The 26243-nt window shown below is 44.5% G+C and overlaps 2 protein-coding genes across 3 annotated transcripts in view; both read left to right on the top strand.

Annotated features, from left to right (window-relative positions):
• LOC125900658 (protein LBH-like) overlaps positions 1–24332 on the top strand; it is a 28559-nt gene extending 4227 nt beyond the window's left edge. Inside the window, exons 2-4 of the mRNA XM_049595800.1 lie at positions 11535–11613; positions 12765–12939; positions 23389–24332. Of these exons, the coding sequence (XP_049451757.1) occupies positions 11536–11613; positions 12765–12939; positions 23389–23456 (321 nt within the window). The 5' untranslated portion in view covers position 11535 and the 3' untranslated portion in view covers positions 23457–24332. The remainder of the gene's footprint in view (positions 1–11534; positions 11614–12764; positions 12940–23388) is intronic.
• Positions 1–26243, top strand: part of si:dkey-177p2.6 (uncharacterized protein LOC568712 homolog) — a 208984-nt gene that overhangs the window by 78511 nt on the left and 104230 nt on the right. The window lies entirely within an intron of this gene.

Genomic DNA, 26243 nt, shown 5'->3' with positions numbered 1-26243 from the left:
CAGTAGCGACAACATGAACATTCTGTTTCTCATCTGTAAAAATAATGATAATAACAATATCAATCAATCAATCAATCAATTTTATTTATAAAGCCCAATATCACAAATCACAGTTTGCCTCACAGGGCTTTACAGCATACGACATCCCTCTGTCCTCATGACCCTCACAGCTGATCAGGAAAAACTCCCCAAAAAACCCTTTAACGGGGAAAAAACGGTAGAAACCTCAGGAAGAGCAACTGAGGAGGGATCCCTCTTCCAGGACGGACAGACGTGCAATAGATGTCGTACAGAACAGATCAACATGATAAATTAACAGTAATCCATATGACACAATGAGACAGAGAGAGAGAGAGAGAGAGAGAGAGAGAGAGAGATGCAGGTAATGACAGTAGCTTACAACAACATTAATGAAAGTAATAATATTATAGTTATAGTTCTGGTTACTGCGGTACAATATGTTGAAAGTATGTATTAATACCTGGCAGTATACATGTGTGACAATAGTCATATGTGTATAATAACAGTAGAAGTATGACTAATGACTAATGATGGCAGCAGCAGCAGGAGGCATCTGGCAGGACCACGGCAGCAGCACAACCACACACGTCACGCTGTCCAGGCACCGCTGTGATATGAGTTAATCTGAGAGACAGTGGAGCACAAAGGCTCCGGAGAAGAAGCCGAGTTAGTGACATCCAGAATGGCCGAGTTAGCAAGATGCAGTAATAGGATACGAGAGAGAGAGAGAGAGAGAGAAGGAGAGAAGGGGCCCGGTGTATTATAGGGGGGTCCTCCGGCAGACTAGGCCTAAGTCAGCCTAACTAGGGGCTGGTACAGGGCAAGCCTGAGCCAGCCCTAACTATAAGCTTTATCAAAGAGGAAAGTCTTAAGTCTAGTCTTAAATGTGGAGACGGTGTCTGCCTCCCGGACCGTAACAGGAAGATGATTCCACAGGAGAGGAGCCTGATAGCCGAAGGCTCTGGCTCCTGATCTACTTTTGGAGACTTTAGGGACCACGAGTAACCCTGCGTTCTCAGAGCGCAGTGTTCTGGTGGGATAATATGACACTATGAGCTCTCTAAGATATGACGGAGCTTGACCATTTAGAGCTTTATAAGTTAACAGTAGGATTTTAAATTCAATTCTGGATTTTACAGGGAGCCAGTGCAGAGAAGCTAAAACAGGAGAGATATGATCGCGTTTCTTAGTTCCTGTTAGTACACGTGCTGCTGCATTCTGAATTAGCTGGAGAGTTTTTAAGGACTTACTAGAGCTACCTGATAATAGAGAGTTACAGTAATCCAGCCTTGAGGAAACAAAAGCGTGGACCAATTTTTCTGCATCTTTTCGGGTCAGGATAGGCCTAATTTTCACAATATTACGCAGATGAAAAAATGCAGTCCGTGAGGTTTGCTTTAAATGAGAATTAAAAGACAAATCTTGATCAAATATCACTCCGAGGTTTCTTACGGTAGTGCTAGAGGCCAGAGCAATGCCATCTAGAGAAACTATGTCATCAGATAAAGAGTCTCTGAGTTGTTTGGGGCCAAGAACAATAACTTCAGTTTTGTCTGAATTTAACATCAGGAAATTGGTGCTCATCCAAGTTTTTATGTCTTTAAGGCAGTTATGGAGTTTAGTTAATTGATTACTTTCTTCTGGCTTCATAGATAAATACAACTGAGTATCATCCGCATAACAATGGAAATTTATAGAGTGATTTCTAATGATGTTACCTAAAGGAAGCATATATAGAGTAAACAGGATTGGTCCGAGCACAGAACCTTGGAACTCCAAAACAAACTTTAGTACGTAAGGATGGTTCATTGCTAACGACAACAAATTGAAAACGATCAGATAAATAAGATTTAAACCAGCTTAGTGCTGAACCTTTTAAGCCAATTAAGTGATCCAGTCTCTGCAGCAGAATTTGATGGTCAATTGTGTCAAACGCCGCACTAAGATCTAATAAAACAAGTACAGAGACAAGTCCTTTGTCTGAAGCAATCAGAAGGTCATTTGTAATTTTAACTAGAGCTGTCTCAGTGCTATGATGCACTCTAAATCCTGACTGAAATTCCTCAAATAGATTATTATCATGGAGAAAATCACACAGCTGGTCTGCAACTACTTTCTCAAGGATCTTTGACATAAAGGGAAGATTAGATATTGGTCTATAATTGGCTAACACCTCTGGATCCAGGGTGGGCTTTTTTAGTAGAGGTTTAATTACAGCTACCTTAAAAGACTGTGGTACATAGCCTGTTAATAAGGATATATTGATCATATCTAATATATGAGTGTTAACTAAAGGAAAGACCTCCTTAAGTAGCCTAGTTGGGATGGGGTCTAAGAGACACGTTGATGATTTGGATGAAGAAATCACTGCGGTCAATTCTTGAAGAGAAATTGGGGAGAAGCAATCTAAATATATATTAGGTTTTACAGCTGTGTTTGAGGTTAGATAGGTACTATCTGAGGACAGGAGGTCATGAATTTTGCCTCTAATAGTTAGAATTTTGTCATTAAAAAAGCTCATAAAATCATTACTGCTAAGGGCTAAAGGAATACAAGGCTCAATAGAGCTGTGACTCTCAGTCAGCCTGGCTACAGTGCTGAAAAGAAACCTGGGGTTGTTCTTATTGTCTTCTATTAGAGCTGAGTAATAGTTTGCTCTGGCATTGGAGGCCCTCTTATAAGTTTTGAGACTGTCTGTCCAGATTAAACGAGATTCTTCCAGTTTGGTTAATCGCCAATTCCTTTCAAATTTTCGCGATATTTGTTTTAACTTACGGGTTTTAGAGTTATACCAAGGAGCGAACTTTCTTTGCTTTTTTAACTTCTTTTTAAGAGGAGCTACAGAGTCGAGCGTTGTTCGTAGCGAGCCTACGGTGCTATCAACAAAATGATCAATTCGGGAGAGGTTAAACCTCTGTTACTGAAGGTATTGGTATTGAATTTAACGACGAAGTAATCTTTTCCTTAAGTTTTGCGACAGCACTATCTGATAAACATCTAGTATAGTAACTGTTGCTGAGTGAATCGAGTAAAAGAAATCAAAAGTAATCAGATAATGATCCGATAGCGAGGATTCTGTGGAAAGACTTTTAGGTTATCAATTTCAATTCCATACGTCAGAACTAGATCGAGGGTATGGTTAAAACAGTGAGTGGGTTCATGTACACCCTGACTGAGCCAATAGAGTCTAATAATGAGATAAGCGCGGTAGCCAGGAGTCATTATCAAGCGTCGACATGAATGTTAAAATCGCCTACAATAATAACTTTATCTGATTTAAGAACTAAACTGGATAAAAACTCTGAGAATTCAGATACAAATTCAGAATACGGGCCAGGAGCACGGTACACTATAACAAATAAAAGTGGCTGCGAGGTTTTCCAGGTCGGATGTAAAAGACTAAACGAGGCTTTCAAATGAATTATAATCTAGTTTAGGTTTAGGGCTGATTAACAGGCTAGAGTTAAAAATGACTGCAACTCCCCCTCCTCGGCCGCTGCCTCGAGGAATGTGGGTATTATTATGACTGGGAGGAGTGGACTCATTTAGACTGACATATTCATCTGGACACAGCCAGGTTTCGGTGAGACTGAGTAAATCAATATGATTATCTGATATTAATTCGTTTACTAACACTGCTTTAGACGATAGAGACCTGATATTTAACAGTCCGCATTTAATTCTCCTGTTTTGTCTTTCTGTCACAGAAGAGGTTTTAATTTTTATGAGGTTGTTATGCACAACTCCTCTTTGTTTAATTTTAGATTTAAATAATTTAGGTGGTCGGGGGACAGACACCGTTTGTATAAAACTATGAAAACTATGGCTGGGTAACTGAACTAGAAGCTCAGAGAGGCGTTTAGGACTGCGTCTCCGAGTCCTGGTCTCAACTCTGGGTTGTCAGGGATTTAAATTACTAATAAAGTTTGCCAGGTTCCTAGAAATGAGAGCAGCTCCATCCAAAGTGGGATGAATGCCGTCTCTCCTAATAAGACCAGGTTTTCCCCAGAAAGTTTGCCAATTATTAACAAAACCCACATCGTTTGCTGGACACCACCTGGGCAGCCAGCGGTTAAATGATGACATGCGGCTAAACATGTCATCACTGGTCAGATTTGGGAGGGGTCCATAATATAATATAATAATAATAGTAATAATAATAATAATCCAGAGAGCAGCATATATGTATAAATATATATATAAATATAATACTGGATATATTACCTGTTGTAATCATATGATGCTCTGACAGCTGCAGAGTCAGTTTCACGCCTCGGTGGTATCATTTATTTTTTTGTATCTTCCTGACATTTCTCTGTTGTTGTAAACTCATTTTAACGGACAGTATCTGTGGTGATCGTGGTTCGGTGTGTGTGTGATGTCATCTGTTCTACAGCGCCGTTTGGACTCTGTCTCATTCTGAAGTCGTAACATATCAACGCTCAGTCGGTGATTTCTGTGTAAGACAGATTAAAAAAGCCACCCTATCACCGTGGTGCGATTTGCCACTGGATGGCGCCAGCTTGAAATGCTGTAAGACAAAAACTAAACTTTGAGAGGTGGAAAGTCTCTTTATGGCAGGAGGGCGGAGCCTGAGACTGATAAACACCCACAAATAGGAACCCTAAACCTGACCAGGTGAGACCTGAGCAGAGGCCTGTATCATGAAGCAGGATTAATGTCTCAGCGAGGTAACTTCAGGGTTAACCCTGGGTTTTCGGTCTCACGAAGCCGGTTCAGTTCTTATCAGGGTAGATCACCATGGTAACTTACTCTGAACGGCTATCCTGCTCCGGAGCAGGGTAAGTTCAGGGTTGAATCTGATCCTATAAAAAGCACCACCCACTGGCCAATCAGCTGTTGATGGCTGACAGAAATGCAGCCCAGTCATGACGGGAAGTTTAATTCATTTGATTGATTTTGATTTGAAAGTTTATTTTGAACATTAAAAAAAAAGAAAGCAACAACAACAGACAGTGAAAAGATTGTTCAAAAAGGAGTGGAAAGAAGTGGAACTTTCATCCCAGCCCTTCATAAGAAAGAAACTGATCATCAGCGGACACTTAATAGCACCATTAAGGAAATGATCCCTGTTAAAGATAATGGGCCTAACTGACAGCTTTGCTGCTGGAAATGTGGAAAGTAGCCTATCATGTCTACACTTCATGGTGTTTGAGGGATTTTCCTTTTTGTTTTTTAAAGAGGGACACTAGGTATATTTCTGCACAGCTGTTAATTTCTAACACAGCTCAATATCAGGATGATTTTATTCAGACTATCAGTTTGGTGTTGATATGATTTAACTGTGGCGTCAGCTTTAAGCTTTATTGTAGCATATATAACGTCATGACAAAGAAGACCAGTTTATCAGACGCAATGATGTTAGACGATAATTGTAATACACGCAGTTCATCTGCGCAGCATTGATTTCATGGGATTCAAGGGTGTGATCAGTGTCAGATGTACAGGTACAGGTACTGTAGCTACTTGAACCAGTGATGAGTCATTTAACCTACACATCATTTTATTTGCTGCCTTGTGTTGTCTTGATTTTTCCCTCTCTCCTCCTCTATTTCTTCTTTCCTCACCCGTTTCTTTTTCTTCTCTATTATGTGATTTCATTGATGTTTTGACAGGGGAATTTCTTTGATAAGCTTTTAGTGGCTTCTAACCTCTCCGGCACTTTTCTTTTTTTAATCTTGTAAATGTTATACTGTCTGTTTTTAACATTATGTGCAAATAAACTAATCTAAACTAAAACTAAACATTATTCATCCCGTTATGCGTTGCCACGCATGTTTCCTCCTCCTGCAGCTGCCACGGTGTTGGCCTTTTCTCTAATGTTGCTTTTCTCCTCCTCATATTTTAGTAGAATTAATCTCTGTAAAATATGTGAGGAGTTTGGAGTGAGAACATGTTGGATCCTAACATGTGATCAGCTGCTCTCTGACAGGTTTAAACCTACACACAGAGTGATGAACAGACAGGAAGCAAGGAGACCCCAAGATTCAGCAGAAACGACACATCAGAGGGCTGAATGCAGACGATGTGTCGAATGACATCATGTGGTTCACTAACAAAGACCACAACAATAAGATGAAGATTTCGAATGAGTTATTGCATATGATGAATTCTGGGTTCAGAGGAAGGTGAGGAGGGGTGAGGATCGAGGGATTAGAAAATGAAAGGATGAGGGATGAAGGGTCGAGGGTCGAATGGATGAGGGATGAAGGGATGAGGGTTGAGGGATGAAGGCTCAGTTTCTGGGTAGCAGGCGAGTGCGATGATGAATGTGTTGGGTCAAAAGCAGGAACGCAGGAGGGATCCTGGGAGTGAGACTGAGTGGGGGCGTTGTCTCTCTGTGAGCTCAGCTAGAGTGAGCGTCTCGTGAAAAGCATGTGGTTAAGTGAATGCGATCGTGCCCCCAAAAGAATGGCTCCTATAGAGACTGGGTACATTTCACGGGTTGTGGATGAAGGGGTGGGGGTGGCTGAGTTTGTGTACGGTTGGATAACTCGTGGCTTAGTGTGATCGTCACAAAAGGGGATGTTGTTCCGGGAGAATTTTGGGACTGGTGCTAAGGTTTTAGCTCCGTCTTGCAAGTTTAGTCAAGCTTGGGTGATCTGTGCATGCTTAACCTCAGTCTGGCTTTTTGGATAAGTGTGAAGAGTTAACACCACACCAGGGAACAGTACACTGACCCCTGTTCAAGTCAGCTTGAAAGGTTAGTCTCAGGAGTTCACAGCACGCAGTTTGGTGTCAGCATGGAATGCGTAAAGTGTGAAAATCAACTACCCCAAAAACATAAACATATGCTAAAAGCAATGAAAATTTTGATTACATGAAAGAAAACGGAAACAAATTGTGTGAGGAGGAAAACAAGGGATAAGTAGTGAGGCGTGGTCCTGCTCCCAGAACCTAAGCCAACTAGTAAACTGGTTTACTAGCAAGGACTGTACTGTTTGTACTGTAAAGCTTTAATAAGACGGGGAATTATGACATGTTGAATGAGAAAAGGGGATAAACATGGGGCAGGAGGTCGTCCATTAATGCTTGTCTGGGATGGATATATGAAGGTCTGGGAGGAGGAAATGGTTATGATTGTTGCAAACGTGGGAGCTAATGTGGCGGTCAGTAGGAGGCTGCATTGATTTACATCTCAGGAGTGACAACGAGAGACAGGCAGAAGTATGAAGTTGCGTATAGAAAAACTGGGATGAAGTGGAGGGTCATAGATGCATTTGAGCAAATTCGAAGCAAGGACCAGGGATGCTACAGAGGGGTTGACTGGGGGTATGAGTAGCCTGAAGAGAATGGATGCAGGGCTAAGAAAGTTGGAAGTCGGTGGCAAGCGTTTGCCGCAAGAGCAGAAATCTTTTGCAAGTGTTGGTTAATGTGAGAATGTATGTAGCAATTTGCAACTACCAGTAGCTAAGCTAAGCTGGTTCCGAATAGGTAGTTGTGGGTAGTATTATTATTGTTTAATGGATACAGTGCATGGTTAAACTGCGAATGAACGTAACGTCTAGAGAGGAAAGGGGAGCTGACACTGGCTAGTAAGATGGGCCGAGAGTGGATCAGAAGGATTGTTCTGCAGTTCTGGATCCGTGGTGAGTTGATTATATGATACAATAAAAACTAGCATTTGTCTTACTTTTAGATTGAGGTAAGTCTGTGGTTACATGTGAAGCACACGGTCGGTCTGTGTGAGAAATATGTCAAAGAGACAGAGAATGAATCAGATGTGCTTAAATAAAAATAAATAAATAAATAAATAAAAAAGTAAAATTAAAATGGGATGTGTTCGAGGCGTGGTCTTTCTTCCCGAACCTAGTTTATAAAACTACATTTATTAAATAACTGACTTTATGGTTGGACGTCGTCGTCTCGAGTTAAAGTTCTGTGTGTCAGCACCAACAGGGCCTGTAACATTCTCCCCATCACCCACAGCTGTGGCCTCTGGTGGTGAGTGTGGAGCATTATATCATCTTCATACAGCATCTCTGTATCAGTTTATTAAAAGAGAAGCAGATTTATTAGTGACAGGATTAAAAATCATACCTCAGAATAAATGAGAACTTTTACTTCTGATAGTTGAAGTATATTTTGCCAATATTTTCTCACATATGAATTTAAATGAAGGACTGTTTCCATATTTACTTCAGTGCAGGGTGTGAATACAGTAATGAAACAAGATGTAGCTCCAACAGATGCTTAAAGGGACCTTGTGGTGGCGCTATAGAACAGTGTTTTTACAGGTGGGTCCCCTGTTCTGTCTGTGGTCACTGCTGTTGGTCAACATGTCCTCACACAACTGTTCATGTGATAGCCTACGAGTTAGCGCCCCAAGATGATGTTACGTCCTGAACGTACAGTTACATCATCTTCGAGGTTAAGTTCAGGAATAGAAACATGGTGAGGAAGAACCTTAAAATGACTGATACGGGTACGAACACGCGTCTTTTGGGAGAAAAGTCCTGTGTCTGTGACTCATCCACCTCCCTGACCTGACTCCTTACCGACCGCTCAGGATGACTTCCGTCTTCACTCCATCAGCTCGCTGGTCACATGATCACACATCTCGGCCGACACGTTAACGTCAATGTGACTTAAAATATTTCAAATCCTGCAAATAAAAACATAAAATTAATTTGGATGAGAAGAAACTAACATTAAAATAATTTCTGTTTGTTCACATGAAAATTTCTCAGGACACCGTCAGAGTTTAAAGTTCACAGTCAGAAATCTAAATGTTTTTAATTCTAGATCAATTTCAGTTTCCATAAAGCTGAAAAATATTGATTCAGTTGAGAAACGTAAAAAGTCAAGGGGCGAGAACTCGGCACTCAAGTTTGATTTAATACACGAGGTCTCTTTTTTTTTTATAAAGAATTTTACTCTGTGACACCTTTAATGGATTTATTAAAATGTAAGATGACATATCAGCATGTTGAGGCTGAGTGAAGACGTGTCACAGATTTAAAGCATCAGATAAATCATTAAAATAATTCAGCTGCAAAGATAAAAACATGTAAACTCTTCTTCAGAGCAGACTGAATCAGACCTCCTCCTCCTCTTGATACCTCGGTGAGATGTATGCCACAGATCATCTCTGCAGGAACAAAACGAGGCTGTGATGAGGAATAAAGGACGGATTGTCTCCTGATGACAGCGACACAACGACCAGGAGCCGCTCTGACATGAATACACATCAGCTCTCTGCCTTGTTGCTGCGCTCTGCCAAAGTGCAGTACTCAGACAATCAGAGGCCCACAATCCCAACTGGCCATCTCCATGGAAACAGCAACTGGCGGCCTGATTGCATGGAAAGTGTTTCTGATAACGTGTCACATGTTAAAGTGAAGTGAGCCGAAAACTGGAGCTGCTTTAAACAGATACAGGAGCCTAATGGACGCCATGATGTCACACTGAGGCATGATGGGACACATTAACTCCAGTTACAACTGCTGATGAAGCTCCAGAGACGAATGACTGAATGTGCCTCAGATCCACTCAGATCCACTCAGATCCAGCTCAGTGTCTCACTCCTGGTTTTGTCTCAGGTGGATACAAACACAAAGTCAGGTGAGTGCAGATCTCCACCAGGTGTCGCCCTGCAGGACTGAAACAGGAACTCACAACTTGCAGTTCCTCCACAGCTCCACCCCTCACTGCTCCACAGCTCCACCCCTCACTGCTCCCTCCTTCACAGTTCACTGCTCCACAGCTCCACCCCTCACTGCTCCCTCCTTCACAGTTCACTGCTCCACAGCTCCACCCCTCACTGCTCCACAGCTCCACCCCTCACTGCTCCCTCCTTCACAGTTCACTGCTCCCTCCTTCACAGTTCACTGCTCCACAGCTCCACCCCTCACTGCTCCCTCCTTCACAGTTCACTGCTCCACAGCTCCACCCCTCACTGCTCCCTCCTTCACAGTTCACTGCTCCCTCCTTCACAGTTCACTGCTCCACAGCTCCACCCCTCACTGCTCCACAGCTCCACCCCTCACTGCTCCACAGCCCCACCCCTCACTGCTCCCTCCTTCACAGTTCATTGCTCTCTCCTTCACAGTTCACTGCTCCCTCCTTCACAGTTCACTGCTCCACAGCCCCACCCCTCACTGCTCCCTCCTTCACAGTTCACTGCTCCCTCCTTCACAGTTCACTGCTCCACAGCCCCACCCCTCACTGCTCCCTCCTTCACAGTTCACTGCTCCCTCCTTCACAGTTCACTGCTCCACAGCCCCACCCCTCACTGCTCCCTCCTTCACAGTTCACTGCTCCACAGCTCCACCCCTCACTGCTCCACAGCCCCACCCCTCACTGCTCCCTCCTTCACAGTTCACTGCTCCCTCCTTCACAGTTCACTGCTCCACAGCCCCACCCCTCACTGCTCCCTCCTTCACAGTTCACTGCTCCACAGCTCCACCCCTCACTGCTCCCTCCTTCACAGTTCACTGCTCCACAGCTCCACCCCTCACTGCTCCACAGCCCCACCCCTCACTGCTCCCTCCTTCACAGTTCACTGCTCCACAGCCCCACCCCTCACTGCTCCCTCCTTCACAGTTCACTGCTCCACAGCTCCACCCCTCACTGCTCCACAGCCCCACCCCTCACTGCTCCCTCCTTCACAGTTCACTGCTCTCTCCTTCACAGTTCACTGCTCCCTCCTTCACAGTTCACTGCTCTCTCCTTCACAGTTCACTGCTCCCTCCTTCACAGTTCACTGCTCCACAGCTCCACCCCTCACTGCTCCACAGCCCCACCCCTCACTGCTCCCTCCTTCACAGTTCACTGCTCCACAGCCCCACCCCTCACTGCTCCCTCCTTCACAGTTCACTGCTCCACAGCCCCACCCCTCACTGCTCCCTCCTTCACAGTTCACTGCTCTCTCCTTCACAGTTCACTGCTCCACAGCTCCACCCCTCACTGCTCCCTCCTTCACAGTTCACTGCTCCCTCCTTCACAGTTCACTGCTCCACAGCTCCACCCCTCACTGCTCCACAGCCCCACCCCTCACTGCTCCCTCCTTCACAGTTCACTGCTCCACAGCTCCACCCCTCACTGCTCCACAGCCCCACCCCTCACAGCTCCACCCCTCACTGCTCCACAGCTCCACCCCTCACTGCTCCACAGCCCCACCCCTCACTGCTCCACAGCTCCACCCCTCACTGCTCCACAGCCCCACTTTCTTGCTCAAATATGATCACCTCTGGATCCAGAAAACCCCCCCCAAGATGGCCGACATGCCAAACTCAAGGCTTTAAACCCGGAGACTACAAACCAACGGGTGACGTCACTGTGGCTATGTCTGTGATTTTACACATTTAATGGTCTGGGGACATGTGGGTGGGGAACAGGAAGTGCACAGCAGGCTGCTTGTGTGGCGTGCACGTATGGCAGTATGGCTCCGTGGCGCCCCCTCTGTGTGAACAGAGACAGTAATAATGTCCTTAGAAATGTTTGTACAGACATGTTGTTGATTGGTGATGATCAGTTTGTGTTTCTTGCAGGATGACCGAGGTGATGAACTCTCTGGAGCCCAGTACGGAGGACTTCAGCGGGGGCGGAGCCGGAGCAGATCAGGGCGCAGTATCCTTCCAGGTGTGTGTGTGTGTGTGTCTGTGTGTCTGTGTGTGTGTGTGTGTGTCTGTGTGTGTGTTATTGGTGTGTAAAGCTCACGGTGGCGGTGGTGAGTCACAGGAGTGATGAGCAACAGTAAACTGGGCTGTGAGGTTTTATTACCTACTACACTTCCACTGATTTAATAAACATGATGAAGATGATGATGATGATGATGACGGTGATGATGATGACGGTGATGATGGTGATGGTGATGATGATGATGGTGATGATGATGACGGTGATGATGGTGATGGTGATGATGATGATGATGGTGATGATGGTGATGATGATGATGATGATGATAATGATGATGATGATGGTGATGATGACGACGGTGATGATGAAGATGGTAGTGATGATGGTGATGATGATGAAGATGATGATGATGATAACAGTGATGACGGTGATTATGATGATGATGATGATGGTGATGATGATGAGTGTCTCCTGAGCATCTCACCCTGATGTCGACTGAAACAACACAACAGACTGAAACAGGACGTTTGACCTTTGACCTTCAGAGTTCAGAGACATGTGATACAATGATATAAAGATCAGCCAAAATAAAAGCACTACGTCAGTACAACACCACCAACTGATGTTTTTTTCCTTCAACAATGTTTAGCCGACACACACACGTGGTTACGTTTAGCCAACACACACGTGGTTACGTTTAGACAACACACACACGTGGTCACGTTTAGACAACACACACACGTGGTTACGTTTAGCCGACACACACACGTGGTTACGTTTAGCCGACACACACACGTGGTTACGTTTAGACAACACACACACGTGGTCACGTTTAGACAACACACACGTGGTTACGTTTAGACAACACACACACGTGGTCACGTTTAGACAACACACACACGTGGTTACGTTTAGCCAACACACACACGTGGTTACGTTTAGCCGACACACACACGTGGTTACGTTTAGACAACACACACACGTGGTCACGTTTAGACAACACACACGTGGTTACGTTTAGACAACACACACACGTGGTCACGTTTAGACAACACACACACGTGGTTACGTTTAGCCAACGCACACACGTGGTTACGGCGTCATTTCTCAGGTGTGTTAAACCTTACATCAGCTTTACTCAGATCTTCACAGAGACCCACGAGAGGTTTCCAAAGCTTTCCAAGAGGCTTCCCTCCATCGTGGTGGAGCCGATGGACGCAGCTGAGGTGGAGAGTGGCGAGCTCCGCTGGCCGCCAAAGGAGCCCAGCTCTCCAGACGCCAAAACTGAGAGGCAGCATGCAGTTGAACAACCTGCAGGTGAGGAGGAGGAGGAGGAGGAGGAGGTGAGGTCACTGACTCCACAGTGGGAAAAGATCATTTAGATTTAAACTGACAAATCAGAAGTGAACAGGCACTCAGATCTTTGACTGGAGGAAAAGTAGTTACAGTGACATGATCAGTGCTTTAGTATCATGTTACTGTTGTAGCTGCTGGGTGGGTGGAGCTACTTTTAACCACAATATAACAGTTAACTGGTCCAGTGGATCACAACGCGGTGGTACTCACGTGAGGTCAGGTTATGTCAGGTTACGTCATGTGATTAGCCTGTCGTTTCATTATGTTGCGTTCACGTGTTTGAATCATGTACGACCTGTTCTGCCACTGCACACCTGTACAGGCGCCAACTCAGGAAACGCTCTTGTGGGTCGAATGTTGTCGGGTTCACACTGGACTCAGAAACGCTGAAAAGTGAAATGCTTTCTTCCCGCTTCCTTTCACCGCCTTCGTTAAACAGTTGTGCAGTCGACAGTAAACACGATGCGGCCCTGAGCTCCGCAGCCGGCTTGCCATCTGGAGCGATAGTTTGGTGCAGTCAGCTCCTTTCAGAAGACAAGTGAGTCTGGGAGGCTTTAATATTTGATATAAATGATTTGAATGTAAACAGAGGACGAAGTGCAGCAGACAGATCATGTGACCAGAACACAGGAGATTAATCTGTCACTGAGTGTCAGGGAAATGAGCTCTTAGTGTAAACATCCAGCAGAGTGATGACATGTCCAGAGTGAGGGTGGCGTTGGAGAACAGGAACCTACAACCTTGTTTGTGTTTAATGTCTGACGTGTTTTTTATTTTATAAATTTAAAAGTTTTTAATGTGAAATCGAAACATGAGATGTCAGATTAATGTAGTGGAGTAAAAACCTCAGGATGGTACTCCTGAGTTCAGTACTTGAGTAAATATATTCAGTAACTTTCAGTAACTTTCCTCCGGGGGCTGCCGTAGAATGGCAACCAGGATGTTAGCCGACCAACACTCGCTACCCGCTCCCTGGTTGCGGCGATTTGCGATGCTGGCCAGCTAGGAATGAACTAGCAGCCAGTACAGTCCAGTCCTCTCTGGTCTAGCTAACATTTAGCCGTGTTACTTACTGATCCATTAGAAAGAAAGCTAGCTGGACATGGGTTTTGAAGCCTCTTTGGTCACGGAGCTCCCTCCATCTCTTGAACGCCTGACTGAGGTTTACTCTTGTTTTTCCTCTTCTTTTATCACTCTCCTTTTTGCTCTTCTTTGCCTCCTCACACAGAGGAGCTCCTTTTCTTTTGCTAGGCCGTTTTTCACTTGTCTCCAAACTTTGTCCGTCTGCCATTGTGCTCGTGACTCAACTATCTCATGCCCAACTCCTCATAAGGACCATCTCCAGTCCCTGATTGGCTGACCGACCAGTTTTGCAATACATGACGCGTTTCCTGCCACAAAGCAGATTTTTTCTGCGAAATTTCGGCACCGGTGGCAGAAGCTTATTGCAAAGATTGCAAAGCCACTAAGTAACCTATGTAAACACTGATAGTCTGATTTTACTGTGGCCACTACCCTGTGCAACCCACATTATTTTCATCATGATATATTTAGGAAAAGATGCTGTCTGTCCCATGTGCAAGCTCCCGCAAGCTAAGTATTTGTCCAGTTTTTACAACCTTTTTGGCTTCTTTTTTATAAACCTTGTATAAGAAACTTGTTCTATTAAATTGTGTCCTTTAACTGGATGAGAAATCTCAGTCATCGGGCTTGTACTTTTAAAGACTTTGGAGGAAGACTGTTCCTTGCAGCCGCACACCAAACCACACCAACGAAACACTGCTTTTAAACAACATCTCGGTCATGTTTCTCTCACTTGAGTAACCGACTTACAAACTTTTCTGTCATGTCGGCTGTGTGTGAGTCGTGCCTTCCTACCTTTTCAAAGCTGAAGGAAGACATTGCAGATCTGTGATCAGATCTCAAAGAGAAGTACAAATTACTCATGGACTTCTCTTCTGTTGCCTCTTCCCAGGCAAAACACATAACACTAAGTTCTCTGGATACAGTAACCGAAACATGTCCACCAACAATGACACCACTTTACCATTGACCGGCTCTGTCACTGCTGATTTCCCAGCCCCTGTGACAGTTTCAACACAACCTGCAACCCCTTGGTACTTCCAAGGTGCAAAGCCCAAAACATTGGCGACCTCCACCCTCTGTCTGGACCGAACAGTGCCATGACGTCTCATTGGCAGGGATGAAGTGACGGCTCCGGTGAGTTCCAACGGTGCTCGCCTGTCCCTCCCTGATCCATCTCTGGACTTGCAGCTGGCCAGCAGGTTTGACATTCTGAGTGTGCAGGAATTCCCTCCTGTGGGTGCGGGTTCCCACTCTCCACCGGCTCCCATTCCTCCAGACAGCCGTGGTTTCCATCAGACAAATGGCCGGGGTTCCCGGCCTGGCACCCCCTCATCGTCTGCACTTGGAGTGGATGGGGTCCAGCGAAGCGTGGGTCATCTACAGCGGGCTCCATTGCCCTGCTGACACACCCCCAGGAGGTCAGGGGTCCGTGCCCAGGTGCGGCGCCCTCCCTTTGTGCTGACTGTGCAGTCCTCCATGGTCAGACATGTGGCGTTACGTGACAGTCAGACCTTTTGCCACCCTGGTGCCACCGTCAGGGATATTACATCTGCCGCCCTGCAGGTTACAGCCCAGCACACATCTGCCTCCACGGTGGTTATCGAGGCTGGCATAAATGATCTAAAATAAGAAAAGTCGGAGCTTCTTAAGAAAGACTTCATCCACTGCCTGCTGGACACTGGGAAGCAGGTAATTGTTTCCGGCCCGCTTCCCCCACTTCGCTTTGGTGACGTCACCACCAGCCAACTCCACTTGTGGCTGAAGGGTTACTGTCTAAGCAGAAATGTACCCTTTGCGGACAACTTTACCATCTTCCTGGGCAGACCTCGGTTGTTTGGCAGGGACGGTCTACATCCTAACTGAGAAGGATCGCAGCTCTTATCAATTAATATTGATCTGACTGTGAAGTCCTTTTGAGCACCCACCTCCGCTTGACTGACAGTAAAAACATCCAATTGTATGCACTCACCCACTTTCTCTCCCCCCCTCACTTCTGGATGCTATTACTGACCACAGCGCCCCCTGCCAGCTTCCTATGGCAGTACCACTTTCACTGGTCCTCCCTTCACAACCTATTAATTGTCAAGGCTCACTGATTTCTGTTATCACTAACCATCCATGGTCATCACCCCAAGTGTCTTTTCTTTTCTATCAGCCCCAATATTGGAACCCCCTAAGCCTCCTCTGTTAAACCCTGCTTTGTTTAAGGCCAGAAAGGCCTGGGAATCTTACACCTAAATATTAGAAGTCTCTGCAGACAATTAGAACATCTAAAGATTCTTGTACAACAGTCTGACCCTGACATTTTGGTTTGACTGAATCCTGGCTTAAGAAAAGTATTCCTGACTCAGAGGTTTCACTCCAAAATTATAATCTTTATAGAATCGACAAGGTTGGCAGAGGAGGAGGTGTTGCTGTATTTGTCAGATCTAGCTTGCCTGTCTTTGCTTTGAGTGCTGTTTCTGTGCCCCACTGTTTTGAATTGATTATTTTGAAAATTAATTCATCTCATGATAAGTCATTCAATCTTGCTGGTGTTTACAGACCATCATCGGCTGTTCTTGGTGCTTTTGGTGCTTTGGCTGATTTGCTTGCTCAGTTTGAGCATTATGAGCTACTGATCCTCTGTGACCTAAAGCTGAACTGGTTGTCAAGTGATTCATCCAGTTTAAAGGAGTTATGTGCAAATTTCAATCTGTCACAACTGATTGAAGAACCAGCTAGACCAAATTTAAAGGACCCATCATAATCTGCCCTGATTGACTTAATTCTTCTTCTGCATCTGGGGTCTTCACACTTGGTTTTAGTGATCATTGTCCTGTTGTATGTATACACAGTTGTAAACGGAAAAAACTAGGCTAGAAAATTATTTTTAAAAGGAATTTTAAATCTTTTAATAAACAGGCCTTTCTTAGGGACCTCACCTACAGCAATTTGATTTACTGTATACCTCTGACATTCCTGATGTGGAAGCAGCACTGAAATATTTCACAAATACTTTACTTGTTGTCATAGATAAACACGCACCTCTTAAAAAGTTTAGGATTAAAGAAAGATCAAGCCCCTGGTTTACTGCAGAACTGTTAACAGGTAAAAGTAGCACGCACATCCCCAAAAAATTTAATGCTGGGTGCTGGACCAAAAGGTAAGTATGGAATAAAAGACAAAGTCCGCACACCAGAAGCTTCTCCTTGAACAATTTATTCATGTGTTACGTTCCAGGCCCCTGCCCTTCATCAGACAGGAACTGCAGAACTGTCTCTTCTATTCAAGGAAAGGGACAAAGCATGGCCACTAGCCAGACGTACTGGTCAAGCAGCTGATGGGCCAACTTTCAGACAACTTATAAATAAATGCACATCCTCTGTACGGAAAGCAAAAGCAGACTATCATGTGGAGTTGATTGCCTGCTCTTCCTCCAATCCCTCAAAATTTTGGAAAGCAGTAAATATAAAAGATAAAAAGTCCTCTATCAATTCCATCTCATATCACGTTAAATGACTGTCTGTTAAATAAGACATCAGATATTTGTCAGGCTTTCAACAACCAATTTGCTTCTGCTGGAATTATGTTTGATGTCAAATATCCAGGAGCAGCCTCTTGTTCCAAGTCCTCGGCTTATGCATCCACTCCCTCTTCTACTTCTTCTGCCTCTCCTCAGTTCACTCTTCAGGCTGTTACTCCCTCTACTGTTAGGAAGGTACTACAGTCCATCGATTGTAGGTTAGCAACTGGGGAGGACAAACTAGATCCTTATTTTTTAAAGCTTTGTGCCCCTTTTATTACAGAACAGCTTAACTTTTTAACCTTTCTATATCAAGTGGAATTGTTGCTTTAGTCTGGAAATCTGCCTATGTAATCCCACTGCATAAAGGTGGTGATAAAATGATTTAAATAATTATCGGCTGATTTCCAAACTGGCCTGCCTTGCTAAAATACTGAAATCTCTTGTAAATGACCAGCTCAAATTGTTCCTCTCAGAAAATTGTGTTGAGTCCAAATCAATCTTTAGAGCCCAACATAGTACTATCACTGCTATTACCATGGTTTTAAATGATGTTGTTTCTGATATTGATAAGAGGAAGTACTGTGCTGCACTTTTATTGATCTTACCAAAGCGTTTGACACTGTTGACCATGCTCTGCTCCTACAGAAATTATGTGACATTGGTTTTCATCATAACTCTTGTAACTGGTTTAGTGATTACTTGTCTCATAGACAACAGTGTGTGATCTAGGGTAATGATCTTTCTATGTTCCTACCATTGTCAAAAGGTGTTTCTCAAGGGTCTATCCTGGGTCCTATCTTGTTCTCAGTCTTAATCAACAATATTACATCTGCTTTGACCAGCAGTAGTGCTCATCATGCAGATGATACAATTCTATACTGTTCTGCTGATACTACTCAGTCCACTATTGAAACCCTTCAATTAGCCTTTGACAGCCTGCAAGATTCTCTTTATTACTGAATCCTAACAAGACCAAATTTATGTCTTTTTTTTTTTCCTAGAAATGCATTTGACATCGACATGCCGCTGGGCATCAGGACCCAGGATGGTCAATATATTGAAAGGGTTCCAGAATATAAATATCTTGGTATTTGGCTGGATCAAAAACTCACTTTTAAGCGTCATATCACCACACTTGTTACAAAGCTGCATCAGAAAATGGGGTATTTCTATAAATATAGAGATAATTGTCCTACGTCCTGCAGGAAGCAGGATAATTGAGGCAGTCTTCATGTCCCACGCTCCCGGCAGACTCTCCTCCTCCTAGGGCTGTAACGGCCGATCCAGCGCAACACCTGTCCAACCGTGCCCGGTCACCGATCCCGCGGCCAGCAGACGACCCGGACGCTGGCTTGCCACCATCCAACCCGGCAAAAACCCTTCCTCGCCCGCTCTTCCCTCCAACCACCCTGATCATCGGAGACTCCATCACAAGGAATATCCGCTTCTTCAATGCCACCACCTGTTGTTTCCCCGGAGCCACAGTCCCGGTAATCCTGGGAAAACTCCCTGGGCTGCTGCAGTCACTCCCTTCCTCCATTACCCGCATTGTGGTGCATGTAGGGACCAGCGACCTGGCTCGGGGCGCCTCTGAGCTGACCAAAAGTGCTTTCACCTCCCTCCTGGACTTCCTATGCTAATGTGGAAAGTCCGTTTTTATCTCCGGTCCCATTCCCACACTTGGTCGCGGGGACGCTCGCTTCTCCAGGCTGCTCCTAATGAATACCTGGCTGAGGCCTGCCTGCTATGCTCGAGGCTTCAACTTCGCCGACAATTTTAATCTTTTCTGGAACCGTCCCTCTTTCTTCAAACACGGTGGCGTTCACCCTACCTCCCTGGGAAGCCGCACGCTGGCAGCCAATATTCAGCATGCTGTACATCACGCGCCACATGCATGACTATTCACATCACACGCCCCCTCCACTGACACACTTCCTCACGCCATTCCAACAGCAGCTCAGAGCACAGCCCCGCTCACCAGCGCCCCTGTCTGACCATATCTATCATTAACCCTCCCACCTGAGACATTCCCCATACAGTCCATCATAAAGCACAGACCACCCCGCCCTTACTGCCCTTAAGACTGTGAATTACAAAAACTTATCCCCCATCTTCTGCACTCCTGCCACCCCCTGTGCTACTCAAACCCTACAACACCCGAAACTGGCTCTACTCAACACCCGCTCACTGACCAACAAAAGTGCCATCCTACATGAATTCATCACTGATAATAAACTGGACTTCCTCTGCCTCACCGAAACCTGGCACAAACCCCTGGATTACTTCTCCCTAAACCAGACCACACCCACTGACTACACCTACACCGACAAACCCTGCCCAGATGGGCGGGGTAGTGGCGTTGCTGTCATCTACAAGAAATGCTTTAAAATATCCACAATCTCCATACCTCCTGCTCCGTCCTTCGAACAAGTCACCCTCAAACTGTCTGGTCCCACTTCCCTGGTCATCGCTATCATCTACCGCCCTCCCAAACCAAACAACTCCTTCCTGTCAGACCTCGCCGAATTCCGCACCCAGCTATCCACCGTATCCCCCTCAATTCTCCTGCTGGGGGACTTCAATATCCACATCGATGATCCAAACTGCAAAAGTACTATAGACCTGGAACTGCTCCACTGCCTTCACTTCACCCAGCATGTCAACTTCCCCACCCACTGTCATGGCCACATCCTGGACCTAGTCTGCTCCGCCGGTCTCACCCTCCTCCCACTCTCCAGTACCAACCTCCACATCTCGGATCACCTGGCCATCACTGCGGACTTCAAGACCCCACTCCCTCCCCCAAAACTCAAACGCATTATATCCTTCAGAAATATCAAGTCCATCTCCCCCTCTGCTTTCTCTGACTCACTGGCAAATACTCTGTCCACATTCATCACCCCGCTGACCCCAAACCCCTCTGACCTGGTCACCCACTACAACAACACACTGTCCCTCTGCCTCGACAAACTGGCTCCCTTAAAAACCAAAACTGTCTCATTCACTCACTCATCTCCCTGGTACACTCCTGAACTCCGTCACATGAAAACCCATAAGCGCCAGCTTGAAAGACTTTACAAGAAAACCAGTTTCACAATCCATCTCCATGCCTATACAGACCACCTTTCAAACTACAAAGACGCCCTCACTGCCGCCCGGTCCAACTACTACTAACAACTCATTCACTCTGGCTCCAATAACCCAAAGACTCTCTTGTCCACCATCAATAAACTCCTCAAACCCTGCGACAACACCCTCTCCTCCATCACAACTGACACATGCAACTCCTTCCTGGCATTTTTTTAATCAAAGATCGCCCCCCCCCCCATCTCAGTCTCTCTGCCGCTCACCGCTTCCACCACCACTCAACCACTGTCACACTTCATCCCTGTCTCCCCCCTGGAACTCCTCCCCATCATCTCCAAGATGAAGAGCTCCACCTGCACCTTGGACCCCATACCATCCTCCATCATCAAAGTCTGCCTCCCAACAATCTCCCCACTCATCACTACCATCATTAACTCCTCCCTCACCTCTGGCTCTATCCCTCAATCCCTGAAACTGGCCGCTGTCACCCCCATCCTCAAAAAACCCGACCTGGACCCTGACGTCATCTCAAATTTCTGTCCCATCTTGAATCTCCCCTTTCTGTCAAAAATTCTGGAACATGTTGTCGCCTCCCAAATCAAAACCCACCTTCTCTACATCAACACAAAACTTCACCCTCAGCATTGACAACACCACCCTCTGTCCCTCCCCATTCATCCTTGGTATCATCTTCGACAATAACCTCTCATTTGAACATCACATTAGCTGCCTCGCCCAAACTGCCTTCTTTCACCTTAGAAATGTTGCCCGTCTCCGTCCATTACTCTCCTTCTCTGCTGCTGAAACTCTCATCCATGCTTTCCTCACCTCAAGACTGGACTACTGCAACAGCATCCTCTACGGCTCATCACCCAAAGTCCTCAACAAACTTCGGTACATCCAAAACTCTGCTGCCTGCCTCCTCACCCACACCAGCTCCCGTGAGCATATAACCCCTGTCCTGCAAAACCTACACTGGCTCCCTGTCCTGTACAGAATCAATTTCAAGATCCTCCTCCTCACCCACAAAGCCCTCCACAGCCAGGCCCCCTCCTACCTCACGGACATGCTCCACCACCACACTCCCTCCCGCAACCTTTGATCATCCATCAAAAACCTCCTCTCACCTCCACACAGGACCAAGCACCGAACCTGGGGCGGCAGAGCCTTCTCCATAGCCGCCCCCTCCCTCTGCAACACCCTCCCTATACACATCCGCGACTGTCCAGATCCATCCACCTTCAAATCACTCCTCAAAACCCACCTTTTCAAATCCGCTTTTAACTTTTAAACATTAGCTTTTCGTTCTCGGTTCCTCATGTGCCCTTCTTTTCTTTGTTTTGCACTACGCTTTTGCACCTTGTTGTTTTATATTGTCCTTGTCTTCTGTTTATGTCTTTGCACTTACATGTATGTACTTCTTTTCTTTGGTTTTAAATGTAAAGCGTCTTTAAGAGCTGTAAAAGTGCTGTATAAATAAAATGTATTATTATTATTATTATTATTATTATTATGATGATGTCAGTTTTGGATTATGGTGGTGTCATTTATCAACATGCATCTGCTTCCACCCTAAAATCACTTGATGCTGTTTACCACTCAGCTTTAAGATTTGTCACCGGTGACAGTTATTCTACTCATCATTGTATCTTGTACAAAAAACTTGGGTGGACTTCCCTGTCTGTCAGACATGATAGGCATTGGTTTCTCTTTGTTTATAAAGCCCTTATTGGAAGGCTTCCTTATTACCAAAGCTCCTTATTGAGGCGGCGAAGTGGTAGATACCCGACCCGCTCCTCTGATTTTCTTATGCTGGAAGTACCATGTCCACATACTGAATTTGGAAAAACTGCATTTAGCTTCCGTGCAGCTCACAGTTGGAACATTTTGCAGCATGCACTGAAGTTGGAAACGTTTGTACAGCCTGGTCAATTCAAATCCTTGTTGGTTAACCATTTTACTTATGAGTGTAATTGCTTTTAATTTGTCTCTGTTTAATTTTTATTGTATTGTTGTTATATATTGTTTTTATGGTTGTTGTACATTCAGCATCATTGTAAATGAGGACTTGTTCTCAGTGATCCTCAGAATTCAAATAAAGGTTGATTGATTGATTGATTGATTGATTGATTAAAGCCATAAAAGGTCATTTCCTGTACTGACTCCCTGTCGTTCTTTGTGCTGATGAGATGATGCGCTCTCTTCACAGTTACAGACGGTAAACAGTTTTTTTCTCTGTTTGCTTTCACACCGCCAACACGAACACTGAACAGACGGACTGTAGGTCAATCAGCAGCATCACGTACTGTTGAAGAGTTTAAATCGTGTCGTTTTTCCGTCACATTTACACTCAGTAAATCCTGGACTTTACTGTTGGTCCATCTTCTTTGTTACGAGCTGTTGTTTGGCTAATAGCTAATGGCTAACAGTGCTGCGTACGTTGTTCACGTACGTCGCTCATGGTTCGTCTGGCGCTCAGAGCTAAAAAACTCTCTCAAAGATCTATGATGGGTCATGGTTAATAAAAATTTGGGCAGGGCTTCTCCTGTCTGAAGACGTCTACAGTGAGCGTGTTAGCCGGCTGATGCCTCACTGAGCCGCTGGCATGGCTGTTGACAGTACAGACTTGTTTTTGGGTCGATGACTGTGCGGAGTGTCATAACATAAGTCCTGTCAAGAGTACGTCTGGTCTGAAACTCAGATTTTAAACCAGAATGTGTTTGTTCCAGATGTGGACCAGTCGGATGTCAGCGTGGACGAACAGGTGTCAGCGGCAGAGATGGAGGACTCCAACTGAAGGAGCTGTCGTCCTGAGTCGTCCTCTGTCCCTGTGAGTGTGTCCACACGGGGATGAATGACAGTAAAGTCCAGTAGAAGAACTTGATGATAGAAAGAGCCGGAGCCAGTTTAGAGACAGGTAGAAAAACAGATTTCCAAACCCCAGCTCAGCGGCTTGGAGCCAGAGTCATGTTACTGTTTTAACGCTTCCACGCTGATGTGGGAGGTTCTTCTCATGTCACGTATGACATCGTCACATATCAGGCAGATGATTGAAGTTATTTTGTTTTTACGAGACGCTGCCTGAACATGATCAAACTGTTTCTAACCTCCAGGCAGCACTCATGTTTTTGAAGTCAGAGTATCTGATGGTTTGTTCTCGTCTCTGTTTGTGATTTTAATAAATTATTTTGTTTCTCTGGCTCCAAACCCTCGCCGTCCAGATGCCTGGGACGTCATCGTCATGTGATCTGGACGGACGTTTCTAAATGCTGTCTTAAGTATTTAGCCCCTGTGTGCCATATTACTACAACTACTGATGGTAGCTGCTGTTTTCTGTGCACAGTTTTTACATAAACTTTAGGTGTAAATGATGACTGTATGTTGATCGCTGTAGTTTTGGTGACGCACTTTGTAATAATAGCTATGATGTATTTTATGATGATGATGAGGACAGCCTTCATCACTTTATTCGATGTTCTTTAATAGGTTATAAGATGTTGTTGATGGTGTTCTATTTCACTTATTGGAGTAATATGCTGGCAGGAAGTTAATGGTCGTCCATTTTGTTACTGAAGAAAAAGGAAATAATAATATTAATAATAATGAGCGGAATATTTTAGACGTGTGTCGCTTGTCGCAGACATGATATTTTTTAAAATACTGGAAGCCTAAATTGCACAATAAACCTTTTCAAAATTCTAAAACCTCTCTAATTTATTGTCCCTGTGCTGTGACGCTCGCAGTGAAGCTTTGGCGTTTAATGATGTCAGTACGGTGGCCCTGGAGGTTCAACACACTGCAGCTTAATACGTGAGAATAATCAACGTAAACACCGTGATCCGTTACCTGCTGGTTTGTGGACTCCCGTTTTGAAGCCTCAGGTTTGTCATTTTGGCCTTCACCATCTTGGTCTTTTGGAGCCAGAAGTGATCATATTTAGATGAGAGGGTGGAGCTAACCCTACTGCTAGCTGCTAGCAAGGTTAGCATTGTGCATTTAAAGCTGTTATGAACTGTGATGATGCTAATGCTAATTTTCTCCAACAAAACAACAAGATTAAAACCATAAAAACAAAATATACAAAACATGCAAACAAACAAAAACATGTAAACAAACAAAACCCATAAAGAAACAAAACATGTAAACAAACAAAAAACATGTGAACAAACAAAACAGGTGTAAACATACAAAAACATCTAAACAAACAAACATGTAAGAAAACCAAAAACACATGTAAACAAATAAACACATGTAAAGAAACAAAACACGTGTAAACAAACAAAAACATGTAAATAAACACATGTAAACAAACAAAACACATATAAACAAACACATGTTAAACAAAAACATGTAAACAAACAATACACATGTAAACAAACAAAACATATGTAAACAAACCAAACATGTTAACAAACAAAACACATGTAAACAAACAAAACATATGTAAACAAACCAAACATGTTAACAAACAAAACACATGTAAACAAACAAAACATGTTAAACAAAAACATGATAACAAACAATACACATGTAAACAAACAAAAGATATGTAAACCAACAAAAACATGCAAACAAACAAAACATATGTAAACATACAAAAACATGTTAAACAAAAACATGTAAACAAACAAAAGCATGTAAACAAACAAAACATATGTAAACATACAAAAACATGTTAAACAAAAACATGTAAACAAACACACATGTAAACAAACAAAGCACGTAAACAAACAACACATGTTAAACAAAAACAAACAATACACATGTAGCTATCAGGCTCCTCTCCTGTGGAATCATCTTCCTGTTACGGTCCGGGAGGCAGACACCGTCTCCACATTTAAGACTAGACTTAAGACTTTCCTCTTTGATAAAGCTTATAGTTAGGGCTGGCTCAGGCTTGCCCTGTACCAGCCCCTAGTTAGGCTGACTTAGGCCTAGTCTGCCGGAGGACCCCCCTATAATACACCGGGCCCCTTCTCCCCTTCTCTCTCTCTCTCTCTCTCTCTCTCGTATCCTATTACTGCATCTAGCTAACCCGGCCATTCTGGATGTCACTAACTCGGCTTCTTCTCCGGAGCCTTTGTGCTCCACTGTCTCTCAGATTAACTCATATCACAGCGGTGCCTGGACAGCATGACGTGTGTGGTTGTGCTGCTGCCGTGGTCCTGCCAGATGCCTCCTGCTGCTGCTGCTGCCATCATTAGTCATTAGTCATACTTCTACTGTTATTATACACACATGACTATTGTCACACATGTATACTGCCAGGTATTAATACATACTTTCAACATATTGTACCGCAGTAGCCAGAACTATAACTATAATATTATTACTTTCAATAATGTTGTTGTAAGCTACTGTCATTACCTGCATCTCTCTCTCTCTCTCTCTCTCTCTCTCTCCCTGTGTCATATGGATTACTGTTAATTTATTATGCTGATCTGTTCTGTACGACATCTATTGCACGTCTGTCCGTCCTGGAAGAGGGATCCCTCCTCAGTTGCTCTTCCTGAGGTTTCTACCGTTTTTTCCCCGTTAAAGGGTTTTTTGGGGAGTTTTTCCTGATCAGCTGTGAGGGTCATAA

This window comes from Epinephelus fuscoguttatus, linkage group LG14 (genome assembly GCF_011397635.1).
Source record: "Epinephelus fuscoguttatus linkage group LG14, E.fuscoguttatus.final_Chr_v1".
NCBI classification, from domain to species: Eukaryota; Metazoa; Chordata; class Actinopteri; order Perciformes; family Serranidae; genus Epinephelus; species Epinephelus fuscoguttatus.
This window is presented reverse-complemented; position numbering and strand designations above follow the sequence as displayed.